Source organism: Besnoitia besnoiti, assembly GCF_002563875.1.
Source record: "Besnoitia besnoiti strain Bb-Ger1 chromosome Unknown contig00007, whole genome shotgun sequence".
In the NCBI taxonomy this organism is placed as follows: Eukaryota; Apicomplexa; class Conoidasida; order Eucoccidiorida; family Sarcocystidae; genus Besnoitia; species Besnoitia besnoiti.
The window spans coordinates 69,621-81,872 of record NW_021703915.1 but is presented as its reverse complement, the minus strand read 5'-3'; the positions used below and the strand labels follow the sequence as shown (position 1 = coordinate 81,872).

Sequence of the window (12,252 nt, the reverse complement as noted above, 5' to 3'; positions counted from 1 at the left end):
GCTTTGCTGGTTCGCGGCCGTTGCACCAGTCACACGCTGCCGTCCCCGTAGGTCAGCGAGTGACTCCCGGGTCTCGCCATGCAGATCCGGATATCGAGTGTGGTCCAACCTCTCATCAGTGCAAGACAGGCAACTCCCCATACATTGGGTCGTCTCGGTCCCGCGTACAACTGTCAGGAGCGGCTCTTCCAGCCGTGTCTGGGGTGAAGATAGGAGACCGGCAGATAGTAAGCAAGCAACCACGGAAACAACGCTGCAGCTCCAATAAGGTCTCCCAGCAACCCCGGAGTTGATCTGTCATCTCTGACACGCTCGTGTGTTAGATGTGAGTATGTTGCGATGTCACTTCGCTCTGCAAGATGGAGCTCGCCGTGCCATTGGTTACAGGCATTGTCTCTGTTATCGCCAGTTCCACCGGAGGAACCGCTCTTCCGCAGGATCGATGCCTGCACACCACCTCCGTCATTCGTCCTACACGCAGTCCGTTGAAGTAGACGTGTTCTGAACACCTTGTCCGAGGAGGCAAATCTGCGGGTCACGCCGTGTCTTTTCTTAACCCTGACGTCCCGGATGCCCAGAATGGTTTTCTTGTAAGTCTGGTTGAGACTGACAGTGACGACACACGGCGGTTCGGGCGGCGATGGTGCGTCAAAAAAGCCAAGGTGGCAGTGACGACGATGCAACCGCGTCTACTGGCACTGTGGGTCCTACTAGCGGCGATCGAGACGACGGGGAATCCGATGCAGGATCCTCGAAGGGCGGCGCCACATCCGGCGGGAATGGCGACACACCAGGTCCACGAAGGCCGCCTTGCAAACGGGGCGCGATGCTCGGACCGGAAGTACGTAAGCTTCGCGCTGCTGGGAGGTCTGTGGAAGATATGTTCCCGCTCCTGCTACGCCCCCGCGATCTGTTAAGGGGCAACGCCGCGGGTCGGAGAGAGGAGACCCAACCCACCGGAATCCGATGAGCGCTCCAAGAGAGAAAATGAAGAGCCGCAAAGACAAGGCGGCAGCCGGAGCAGCCGGCGGCGTCCGTTCGGCCCCTGACAAACAGTAAGCAATGCTTTGGTAGCCGATCCTTTGTGTGGCCAAGCAGAGGCAGGGGGGTGCGGCAAGGACCCCGAAAGTTCCTCCTACCCTTCGCAGAAACAACAGGGCATCAGACAGAGGGTACACGACCGGTGGTGTTGCAACGATCAGTGCGAGATCGTTCTTTAATGGAGAGAAATTTAGTGGGGGAGCAGGTGCGCGCGTGGTGGCACATAAACCTCGGAGGCATCTGTTGACGTGTCGGTATCCGCAGACATTTTTGCGTCACTGGTAAACGAGAGATATGGACAGGCGAGGTGGTTCTTTGATCTCCTCGGAAAGACTGGAGTCTCCTGGGCCTCCCTGACCCCCCTTCTTTTGTCGCTTGGGAGAGAGGAGCAGGCGGATCAACTGCACGGCAAGTCGTACGGGACCGATACTCGATTGCACGTGCAGGTTTTCCGGCAAGACTCATCTTGCGACGTGTTTTATTAGTGCGTTTTGTGTCTGTAAATATATTAATGAAACATAAAAATACTCGATGCCGTGAGTGTGTAGGAGGTACCTCTGGACACAGTAGTTATCGTCAGGTAGCTTAAGACGGCGTCAAGAGCAGTGTAACTCTCCTAATACACAGCGTGACACACGAGTGCGCTTTCGGCCGGTGAATCAATCCTGGGGAGGAGGAGACACAATGGCAGCGTTGGCAGGTGTCTCTAGCTGGAACACGACAGGAGGACTGCGTTCGCCTTAACCACGCACCACTATGCCAGCCGTCAGCCTGTGCGGTACGCGGGGGCACACATCTCGAGCAGAAGTTGATTCTTACACTGACCTCGAGCCCCCGAAGAACTCCTGAGGGGGGAGGATCAACGGGGGCGGTTCGATACCGACACGCTAGGAGAGAATGCGCCTCAGCGATGCGTACAGATAGGGACATCATCATCATACAACAGCCAGAACTTACGTGTGATCCGATCCGTACGAATAAATGTAGGGCGAAGAAGTCGTGATCACACGCCCCCATCTCCCTCATGTGGCAGTGTCCAGCTTGGTCAAGGCATTTAGAGCGGTTTGTGGTTCATAGGGTAGCATGCTACTCAGGTCGTGAGCTTGTGATTCTGCATCAATGCTAGGCCTTGTCAGGAGTCTGGAATCGGTCCACTCGTAGTTATTCAGCACATGCAAGCTGGTGCGTGTGCCTTGTTTAGAAATTGGTACTTGGTCAGAGAGATGCCCTTTCTCTTTTGCATTCATGGCACACGCACACACGGCCACCGGAAAGAAAAGCGCAGACAACGCTATTCGGTGGCGGCCGCAGAGAGGTCACAGCTTGTGAGACATGTTCGGAAGATCATGCGGGCAGAACTCAAAGCTCAGCCAGTCAAACGTATGGGAAACCGCTCAGCGCCATGGACAAGCAGACTCATCTGCTCACCGAAGCGGCACTAAGTCAGGTTGTCTTCTCACTCTGACATTACTACTATCCTAAGTCTTTGCACATTCACCTTCAGAGTTTTGCACACATGGAGCCTGTATTCTGTTTGACTTTAGGCCTTTTCTTTTATATGCACATATGCTCCATCCCGAGTTGTGCACTCTCAAACAAACGATGGCTCGCCAGTACTTCAGAGCTGCTGCCCTCTCGCGGGCTGAAGAAAAACCTAGCTCTTTCGGCGAATGGAGGCAGTCAACTCGACTTGCAGTAGTCATCGTTCTAAACTTAAAGATCTTCTGGAGGCAAAGCTGGGCGGCCGCTTAGTTTCATGGAATCTTTCCCTCCTGGTCAAGGCCCTCCGGCTGACCTTACACGTGCTGGTGGCAGCGGAGCGGCCAGTACTGATGGAGGCACAGGCGAAGGTGATGATGGTGGCGGCTATGCCGGATCGTTTAGCACTTCACCGGATGTCATCCCACGGAACTTCGGAGAGCTAGAGCCGAGGCGCTCACGAACGGGACCAACCGAATCGCCGTCCCGTAAGTCTTCGGCCACGCCTGTCTCGCCGACGCCACTTCCGTCACCGCTCACCCTGCCTCAATTGCCGCAAAAGACGGCGGAAGGAGAATATGTGGATGAGGACGAGTCCCCTTTCGTCACAGCACCCGTACTGGATGGCTCGGCCTTACCTCCGTGGCCTCCCAGCCCGGACGGAGCGCAGCCGCTCTCTCCCCCGGTGTCACGCGGGCGCAGGCGCCGCTTGAAAAATGCGGGGGGCGAATTTTTTCGGGGCCTTCGCTTGGGAGATCGGTCAGTGTGGCAAGGAATTGAGGGTGCTCCTACGGAAGTAAAGTCAGGCGCCAATCGGGCAGCGCGCTGGTTCATACCGAAACTGGCGGGCCTTTGCTTACTGTTTCAACGCCGTCCCCGGGGGAGACAAGCCCTTAATTCCCATCAGAATGGGCAACAGGACAGCGGCGGAGGACCGGTCCTTCAACCCGAAGGAGGAGGACAGCCACAACTTGACGCAAAGCAATATCTAGAAACTGGAGGAGGACAAATGCCGGGGCAAGGCACACTGGTTTGGGAGCTCTAGACGAAGCTTGAGGGGAGCCTCATACGGCTCGTCAGTGGTGAGCGAGCACGAGCGGGTCCACGACAGGCGGCTCAAGCTAGTTAAAAGCACTCGAATGTTCCATGATGATCAAACGAAGACAAGCCAAACGGTTGCCACAAAGGGGAATGTCGAGGGGAGCACATGAGGAACGAGGCGCGCGAGGTCTTCTGAAAGACCTTCGAGGGATTTAGCCACCTCGGTGTCCGGACTGCCGCGTGCGGGACTGGCAAAGATGACGCACTCTCCACACAAGAGTTCGAATTTCGTGACCCGTGTCACTGAATGCGATCCAGCGTTCTGTGTCTCCTACTCAGCAAGGTTGGAAAGCGTGTGCGGTGAGACGGTGCCGTTCTACGTTTACACATGCATTGGTCATCGGATTTTTTTTGTGGAAAGCGCGTGGTGCGCCACGCGGACGCAAGGGAGCTGAGCGAGTGTGCAGCTCGTTGCGGACATGATAGAGCGAAAGGGCGCTACAGCCCTTCCTTTTAGCGCTCTTGGCTCCCGAGCGGATGCATACGTGCTTATGACTCGTTATCCACATGCGATGCGTGACATAACTAGCAATTTCAACGCAGACCCGAAGCTAACCGTTTTTGGAGGACCGTTAAGTGCGGCTGCACTCGTGAAACTAGGCACTAGTTTGTGAATTGGAGGCCTTCAGCGGCGGCCATTTCACGTTGCCGGCGCTGTGAGTGAGAGTAAACGGGTGTGAGATACACCATTCTTCGCTACGACTTTCTGCACAGCCATGACAGCTGGTTCGTAGCAGATATTCTAAGGTGTGGCTGGCGCAGGACCCGCCAAACTCGTGTCGCAACTGCGGCAGCACTGGATAGAGTGGCATGTAGCAGATTTCTCCAGTGAGTTATGCAGTGTCTTCCGCCACGCGTGCGCCAGGGCGTCTCCGCATGGCTGGCACGTCGATTCGCTAGGAAGCTGGGGGCACACTCCAACGTGCCCGTGCGTGGGACTTCCGCAAATATCTGCGCAACTTCACGCATTGATGCGCCATACTGCGCTTTTGCGTATAACACTTTCAGCTTCCTAACAGCATCGGGCGCGCCGCCACAACTCCGTGGTCGTCGCAGCAGGGCCGGCTGCCGGCGAGCCACCAGAAGGCTGCTTTCCGACCAGGGGCCATATTCGAAAACGCAACAAACTCTGGTTTAGGAGCCCCAAGATGCAGCTTACAGTCTTTCTGTGAGACTCCGTTGGCGGGTCTGTCTGCCCTAGCCAAAGTATGTGAAGATAAACTAGGCAGCTTGCGGAACTCTTCACTAGCCTCTGGCGTCGTCGTCACGTGCACATGCAGTTTTCCGCGCAAGGCATGCCGCGATCCTATGCAGACGACGTCAGGGCTCTTTTCGCTAGGCGGCGTTCGTCGCATTGCAGGCGTCGTGCACTTCATTCCCGCGGAATGATTAGCCCTACTTCTGTCGGAACGAGGAGAAAATGTCGTGTTGCGGAGTTCTCAGTGCTGAGTCTCTGTGTCCGCTCTTCGGCGTCTTCCATAAATTCTTGCGTTTGGTATGCTCTGGCGGCGCGTCGCCGGTACTGTCCCGCTCTGTGCGTCCCCTTTTATGGCTGTTTCGGTGGTTGCGTATACCGTCTCCGTTTGCTGAGTCAGTGTGGTCGTTCTCTTCCTGCATTTTCGGACTGAGAGTCCAATCTGACCCGCTGCGCCGTGGCGTCTCGCGGCCTCACGCGTGGTACAGGTGCGACGACGCCGCCCCCGGCGATCTCAGGGCCTTGCCAACTTCGCGTTGGCTGCTTTTTCACTCAAGACTTTGTTCAAGGATATCTGCGTGTTTCGGAGCAGTCCGCGTTGTCCGAGAGCCATCAGGCCGCGTGGCTCGTGGGATGCCTTGCTGAGGGTCTGCTGGGGGGCGTCGCGGCATCGAGTAACAATTCCGCTGGCGTGGGATCGGGTGGAGGCTCACAGACATCTAAAGGCGCCGTGAAAAAAAGCTTTTCACGTGAACAAGCGCCGCAGTAGGCCCCCCGTCTGCACCCAGCTGGCTGTCGATCTTCACTGCCCGCGCATCTTGACTTGTCACTTCCCTCTGTCCCAGTTTCCTCGCTTTTCTGAAACGTGCGCGTGTGCCGTCGCTCTCTTCGGTGATGTCTCGCGTCGATCTCGTGCGGTCGGTCGACTACCGGTTGTGATGCGTACGCCAGATTCTCGCGGGGGGGGGATGCCCCCACGTCTTTCGCGCTGCTGCTGCGCCTGGGCATCGCGGCTGCTGGGCGCCTCAGCCTTGCTCTTTATTTGCTTTTCCTCCCTCGTGCTGCGTCCCATCCCCCAGTCGCGGGTCGGCGACAACGTGGGTGCAGGCTCCTCGCCGTCGCTGCGTACAGGAAGCACTTGCTACACGGGGCACTCGCTGTTCGCGGCGGCCGCCGAAGACCAGAGCCGGGCGGGTGGCGAAGCGGCGGATGAGGCGACTGCGGGCGCCAGACGCGACGAGGACGGCGCAGGCCCTGGGGACCCACGGTGGGGACGAGCGGCCCGCGCGTCAACTGGAGGGCCTTCGGACGACGAGGATGCAGAGGGTCGAGTCAAACGGCGCGAAAGAGCGAAGGAGAAGCTCGCGAGGGGCGAGACTCTCTCCGCGTCGCGGGACGGAGGCGGCTCAGGCGAGGCCCGCGCAAGTAACGACGGCGCGCAAGCGGCTGCACACTCTTTCGAGGAAAATTCGTACTGGTTCTCGCGAGGCCCCTGGCTGTACCTGGGCGGCGCCCCGCCTGCGGTCCGCAAAGCCGGCGCGCCTCAAAAGGCCGGCCCAGAGAACATCGGTGAGGTCGACTCTGCTTCCCAACCGACCACGCTCCTGCCGAGTAGCCGCCGAGTCGTGTGCGAGTGGCGGTCTCTGCGCACAGACTGGATGCCACGGAAGACGAAAAGAAGCGCCTCCACATCTCGACGCGGGACCGGCAGCGCCAGGAGCCGACGGAACACCTGCGTGGACGTGTGTGCCTCTTCTGTACTCGGGGGCGGGACGCATATGCGTACGCTCGCATGTGAAACTTGGCACTTTTGTGGCGTGGTGTCGAGCAAACACGATTCGCTGCACGACTCACGCGTCAAACATACACTCACTGAAAGTTCTCTTGATTTCCGTGAACGGAGCCAGCTTCAGTCTTCTAGGAACTATGAAGTCTTCGTGTGGAGTCGTGACGAGACGCATCGTGTAGTGACTCTCGAATGCTATTCCCGGGGGAAATTTACAGATCGTTGAATCTTGGATCTGCTTCACGTGCAGCGAGTCTGCTCAACCACGTCGGCGGCCTGAACCGTGAGCTCGCGCTGGATCTCCAGGGAAAACAAATTCTGACCACGCAGGTAAGCCAGCAGCGGTCTCCCATTGAGACGCGAGGCAGCTTTTTCACTATTGGGGCAGTCCTGTTTGCTTGGAAGCTAAAAGGCCGCATAAAAGTTTTATGCACCAGGTGGCCGTTGACACTTCGAGAATCAGAGGCCGCGCGATCCAGCGGCGAGTGTGTTGTGGCAGTGCATCGCATCGGGTGGGATTGACAGCATGCAGACTGAATGCGTGTCTGCGGCGAAAGATAGTGTCCGGCGGCAGAAACACTCTAGTCCCACAGGTCGCACCGTGGGCCGCTCTATTTTGCCTGAGCAAGCGAAGGCGAAATGCTTCGATAGAATCGGCGAAGGGGACAGGCGAGCTCTCGTCATGAGGGAGAGTCTAGAGGGTTTTAGGGTGTAGGGTTTACGGCACGTCCGTTCCAGGGCAGGCTCGCAAAGGAAGAAAAACAGGGCGAAGCAGGCGATGCGTGTCTCGGCATCGCAGAGGCGAGCCGCATATTCTCAGCGTGGTCCGTGGCGGGGTTTTCTCAGATTATCGACTCGACGGCGCTCGCACTCAACGCGAAGAGTCAGCAGCTTGGCGGGCTCGAGAAGGCGATCGGCACCCTGAAGTCGAATGCCCGCCTGGGTCAGTGGAGGATAGGCAAGTTCTTGGACCTCATGCGCGTGCGAGCCGCAGAGCGGCAAGGTACGTCTGCGCAACGAGGGAACTGGCTGCCGCGAGACCGGCGAGACGCTGCGACATCTTTGTGGTCGTGACCTCGACGTCTTTCTCGTTGAGGCGGGCATCTGCTAGTATATGCCTACGCATGTGTGTAGTGCAATGCATGTACATACATATATATACGTGTATTGCAGGCTTTTGCGTGGCTTTAGGGCTGCTGCAGGGACACGAGCGAAAGGTTTGCTGAGGGGGCAAGCTACATCGGCTTGGGTGGAGGCCTACATCCAAACGGTGGCGCGGGCAGCGCATGGCCAGTGTCCCATGGCAGGGTGTTGACGTTTCTTGCGTGTATTGACAGCGTGCTTGCTGTTGCCGTCTTGAGCAGAGTTCTGGTGAGATTCTTTTGCCAGTGGCTTCCTTGTTAGACGTGAGGCGTCGCGATCATACGTTGTCCAACCCTGCGCCCGACGTGCGCCTGGAGATGTTTCAATTTTTTGGATTGTTCAGCGCTTTTCCTTGACCGACTGAACAACGTTCGCGATCGCATCAACGGCGTGGCAGGGTCGGTCGTCTTGCAGACGATGGGGGAACTCCGCGGCGTCGTGGAATACCTCAGGAGCGATGCCGACGCGCTTCTCCTCGGCGAAAAGTACAGCAGCCGATTCAAGCAAGTCGAGTTGCAAGTTCAGAGCAACGCGACGAAGCTCCAAGAGGTAAACGAATCGCAGGACTTCAGGACGCTCTTCGGATGCCGGGCGACCCTCTTCGTTACGGGGAGGGGGGACTGCAGACTCTGCGGCGCCTCGTTGTCGGCGATGTAGACAGAGCGAGACCGCTGCAGGCGTGGGAGCAAAGCCTGTAGTATATCTACCTCCTCATTTTGCTCTGATTCGCGTAGCGTGACGCTTGCAGTTCAGGCTGTAGGATTAAGGATATAAGGCCGAGGCGCAGCTGGAGTGCGTTTCGCGCGTTCGGCGCTGTTGCGGCGTGTTTCCGGTTGTTTTCCCCACGTCTTCGCATCCCGCGCGGTCTGTCTTGCATTTGTCGGCTTTTGTTTCTGGTGTCTTGGCTGCGTTCCTTCTCTGCAGCTCCGCGGGACGTTGGAACAAGCTCGCGCGCGCGTTTCGACATGGGCTGACGGCATCTCGGATATCATCGAGCAGATGGGGCGGAACGCGTCGCTGCTTGTTCAGGCTGGGCAAGAGAGGTTCGTGGACGCGACTGCGTTGATCCTGAAACAGAAGGAAGAGGAGTTTTCTCTCGTTCTTTCGACCCCGCGCGTCGAGCTGACCTACGTGGACATGGTTGTCGACCGCATTCTGAGCGACTTCAAAAAGCAAAGCGTCAGCATCGTGGACTTGAGTTCGTGGCTCATCAACGGAAACAAGAGCGGCGCAGGCCTTGCGACGGTCGACGAGGTCGCCACGCGGCTGCTGGCTAGACTGCGAAGGCAGGACCCTCATCTGAATGTGTAAGCAATGGAGTGACGCATGAGCCCTTGCGATGATGAGTGTGTCGAGAGCTTGCCGCATGTGCTCTGCGCCTGCGTAAGGGTGGCTCCGCTGTGCCGCACTTTCGCGCCTAAGGTTTGTGCGGTGGCAATCTTCTTTCCTGCCGCCGACCTGGGACTCTCGAGCCAAATGGTGTCTTCCCTGGGCGGTGCCTATCATCACCCGCCCAGGAAGCGAAAAGCAACACACCTCGCCTGCTCTCTGCGTATACACAGAAGGACGTGTGAGCGCACGCGGCTCTGCGAAGGGATTTTCCCGTGTTTGATGTAAGGGAACGCGCCGTGTCAGAAGCCTTCCGCGTGTGTGTGTGTGTGTGTTGGGTTCTTTTTCGTCGCAGTCGCCCGGTCTTTTGCTACATTCCGCCGTACGCCGCGGTCCGGAACCTGGATCGCATGCGGTTTCACGTCGTGCCGACTCCGAGGACTATCCAGATGGCACTCGCTCAGCTGCAGAAGGCTGGCATCCCGCGCGGCTTTTCGCTTGTCTCCTTCAACCAGGTGCTAGTGGAGGCGCAGGTCGTCGCCTTCGACAAGTCGGGGCGACGTGCAACCTCGGCCCTCGCATTGCTAGATCCTCGAGGTACGCAGAGTCTGTCGCGCGGCGGCTGGGCGTCTGGATCTTCGGCGTCGGTCTCCGCGCGGGTCGCTTTCTCCGATTCAGGTGCCGGTCGCGTCCACGTGTGCGGCAGCGCCCACACATCCGCGGCCGCCGCAGATGCGAGCCGTAGAGGGGAGCCTCCGCAGGCACTGGCTCTGCATTGCGCAGAAACTGCTTCCTGGGTGTCTTGTGCGACAACTGTATCCGCGGCGCAGCACAAAGCAGGGCGTGGTGCATCTCGTACGCTCCTCAACTTCGTCGCGGTGTCGAATGACCGCACCCTGAAAAATCAAAGCTACACTCGGATACAACACGAGATGCGCGCGGGATAGACTCAGAGACTAGAGCGCGACAGTCTCATGCACATTTGGGCGCTGGTCCGTGTCCCTCTGTCTGAACAGATAGCGACAGCGGCGGTGTGGTTCTGTCGCGAACTGACGTCTACGGCCTCGCCTTTCAGCGGAGTCTCGCCGGTCCCAACAAAGCCCTTGCGCTGCAGGCGCTGCGCGCCACGGGGCAGAATGCGAAAGTCCTCATTGTCTTCGCCGGAGAACGACCAGGTAACGCGTTGTCTGCTCGCGCAGTAGCAGCGACTGTGATTGATTGACGCCGCTGTGAAACGCGGACACACGGCGTTTGAGTGGGAGAAGAGGCGAGAGAAGGCGCTTGTTGACTGTGCATCAGCTTGTCGGCTTGAGGCCTCGAAGTGCCCGCAGGCACGCAGAGGTCGCTTTCCGCATTCGCGCAACCTCGCAATTCACTAGGACTTCTGTAGAGCTGGACGAAGGAGGGGGTCTCCTGCTGGCGCCGCCTTCCGTATTCCTTTCCCGTGTCACCTTTAGCTGTTTCCCACGTGCTCAAGTCGTCCGTTTTTCCTCCTGCACTGCGTGTGTAAGAGCACCTCGCGTCCACGAGTGGTGGGGAGCAACTGCGTGTGTTGCTGAGGATTCTTGCTTTTTTGCAATCTTGGTCTTTTTCCCGCCGTGATGCGCCTTCAGCGACGACTGCGGCTCATCAGGCTTCGCTGATGCAGCGGTCGGTTTCGTACTTGACCGAAGCGGGTCTCCGCGCGTACGAGTTCGCCACCTACTCGCGCGCGCCTGCGCCGGAACTCGAGCGGCTGACTAGGCGGCTGAACGCCGAGCTTCGCTTCTTCACGACGATTGAGAGGAATTGCAACAAGCGTCTCGTCTCCGCGCAGCTGCCCGAAGGCGCAGAGGAGTGGCTTCGCCTCCCGCCCGTCGACTTGGGTCTCTACAGAATCTACCACTCCAGCAGGACTGCAGTTTTAGCCTCCTTCTCCGACGTGCCTCTGCCGGCGCTTCCTCTCTCGTCTCTGTTCAGGTTCGACGCACAGCAGCACCGCAGGAAGCCAGGCGGAGGCGGAGGCTTCCGTTCCGCAGGCAACTGCACATAGTGTATATTATTATCCATTCGCTTTTTGACATAGGAATATGTGTAGGACGTTTGCGGAGGTCGCGTTCATGTCCGCAGTGACGGGACTGCGTGCTTCGTGTGGCCGTGGTGTGGCTGTCATTCTTCCACCGCATTGTGTCGTCTTCAGCTGCAGTCGCTCTGCGAGGTGTTCAGCCGTCGTCTCGCGCCTCTGCGGGGGCTAGAGTGCGAGTCTGTTCTCACACGTCTCTTGCTGTCGCGCGTCTGTCTCACTGTGTGGCTGTGCCAAGGCCTCCGTTTGTTTGCGGGCGCCGCGGGCAGCGTCGAACTTTGTCACGCAGCGAGGGCTTCTGTGCGTTGCGTTTTCCAGGTCGTCGGTGGCTATACTGCGGCTGGAGATTGCGCGGTCGAGGCACGGGCGCCGCGAGTACGCGGCACCGCCGCGCGCAGCACTCACGCACGCGCTGTTGGTGCTTCTGGCGCAGCCGATTGACGGCGATGCCGTCGTGACGGTTCACACGCAGGTGACGTCTGACACGCGCTTGAGCTGGGTGAAGCGCAAGCGGGCGCGCGCGTCCGTGGTCCTGTCCACGAGCGTCGGTCCGCCGCTCTACGTGAGCAGCGTGGCGATCGCGGACTTCCGGAGCGACTACGTAGCGCCCAAGGCGATTCTCGAGTCGGTGGCTGACTACGTGGCCAGAAACTTCCTCTCGCAGAACTTCGTGAAGTACAGGCACAAGCTCGAGGGCCGCGTCGTGTATATTCAGATCTGCCTCCTGGGGGTTCACTGCTGAGGCGAGGCCGCAGACGCAACGGCGGACGCGTCTCCGAGCCTCCGAGCGGCGGGGTTTAGGGTGGGCGCCGCGCGGGCCGCTCCTTCTGCGTGTTGGAGGGCCTTCGTGCGGAAGCCGGCACCGTGGGCGGGTGCGCGTGTGCGCTGAAAGCTCCGCGGACGAACTCACGGAGGGGAGACGGTGTAGGCTTCAGGTCTGCAGAAGAGAGCGGAGGAGAGACGCCCGCCTGCTCGGCCTGGGCGAGGGACAGCCAGGCAGAGCGCGGAGGGAGCGACGAGGGTCGAGAGGAGCTAGAAAGACGCTCTGCCTCGCGGGTTTTTGCTTCAAGGCAACAGGCAGCTTGCATGTGGATGTCAAGCATGGGCAGGTGGTTC

General features: G+C 58.9%; 1 protein-coding gene across 1 annotated transcript; it reads left to right on the top strand.

The window, feature by feature from the left end:
• Nucleotides 1-5,784: 5,784 nt before the first annotated feature.
• On the top strand, nt 5,785-11,878 carry BESB_070400 (uncharacterized protein; the record flags this gene model as incomplete). Its single annotated transcript, XM_029365413.1, has 9 exons — nt 5,785-6,385; nt 6,853-6,932; nt 7,449-7,605; nt 8,089-8,294; nt 8,670-9,052; nt 9,430-9,671; nt 10,091-10,249; nt 10,688-11,033; nt 11,455-11,878. 9 exons carry the CDS (start codon nt 5,785-5,787, stop codon nt 11,876-11,878), a joined length of 2,598 nt encoding a protein of 865 aa, XP_029217897.1.
• Nucleotides 11,879-12,252: the final 374 nt, after the last annotated feature.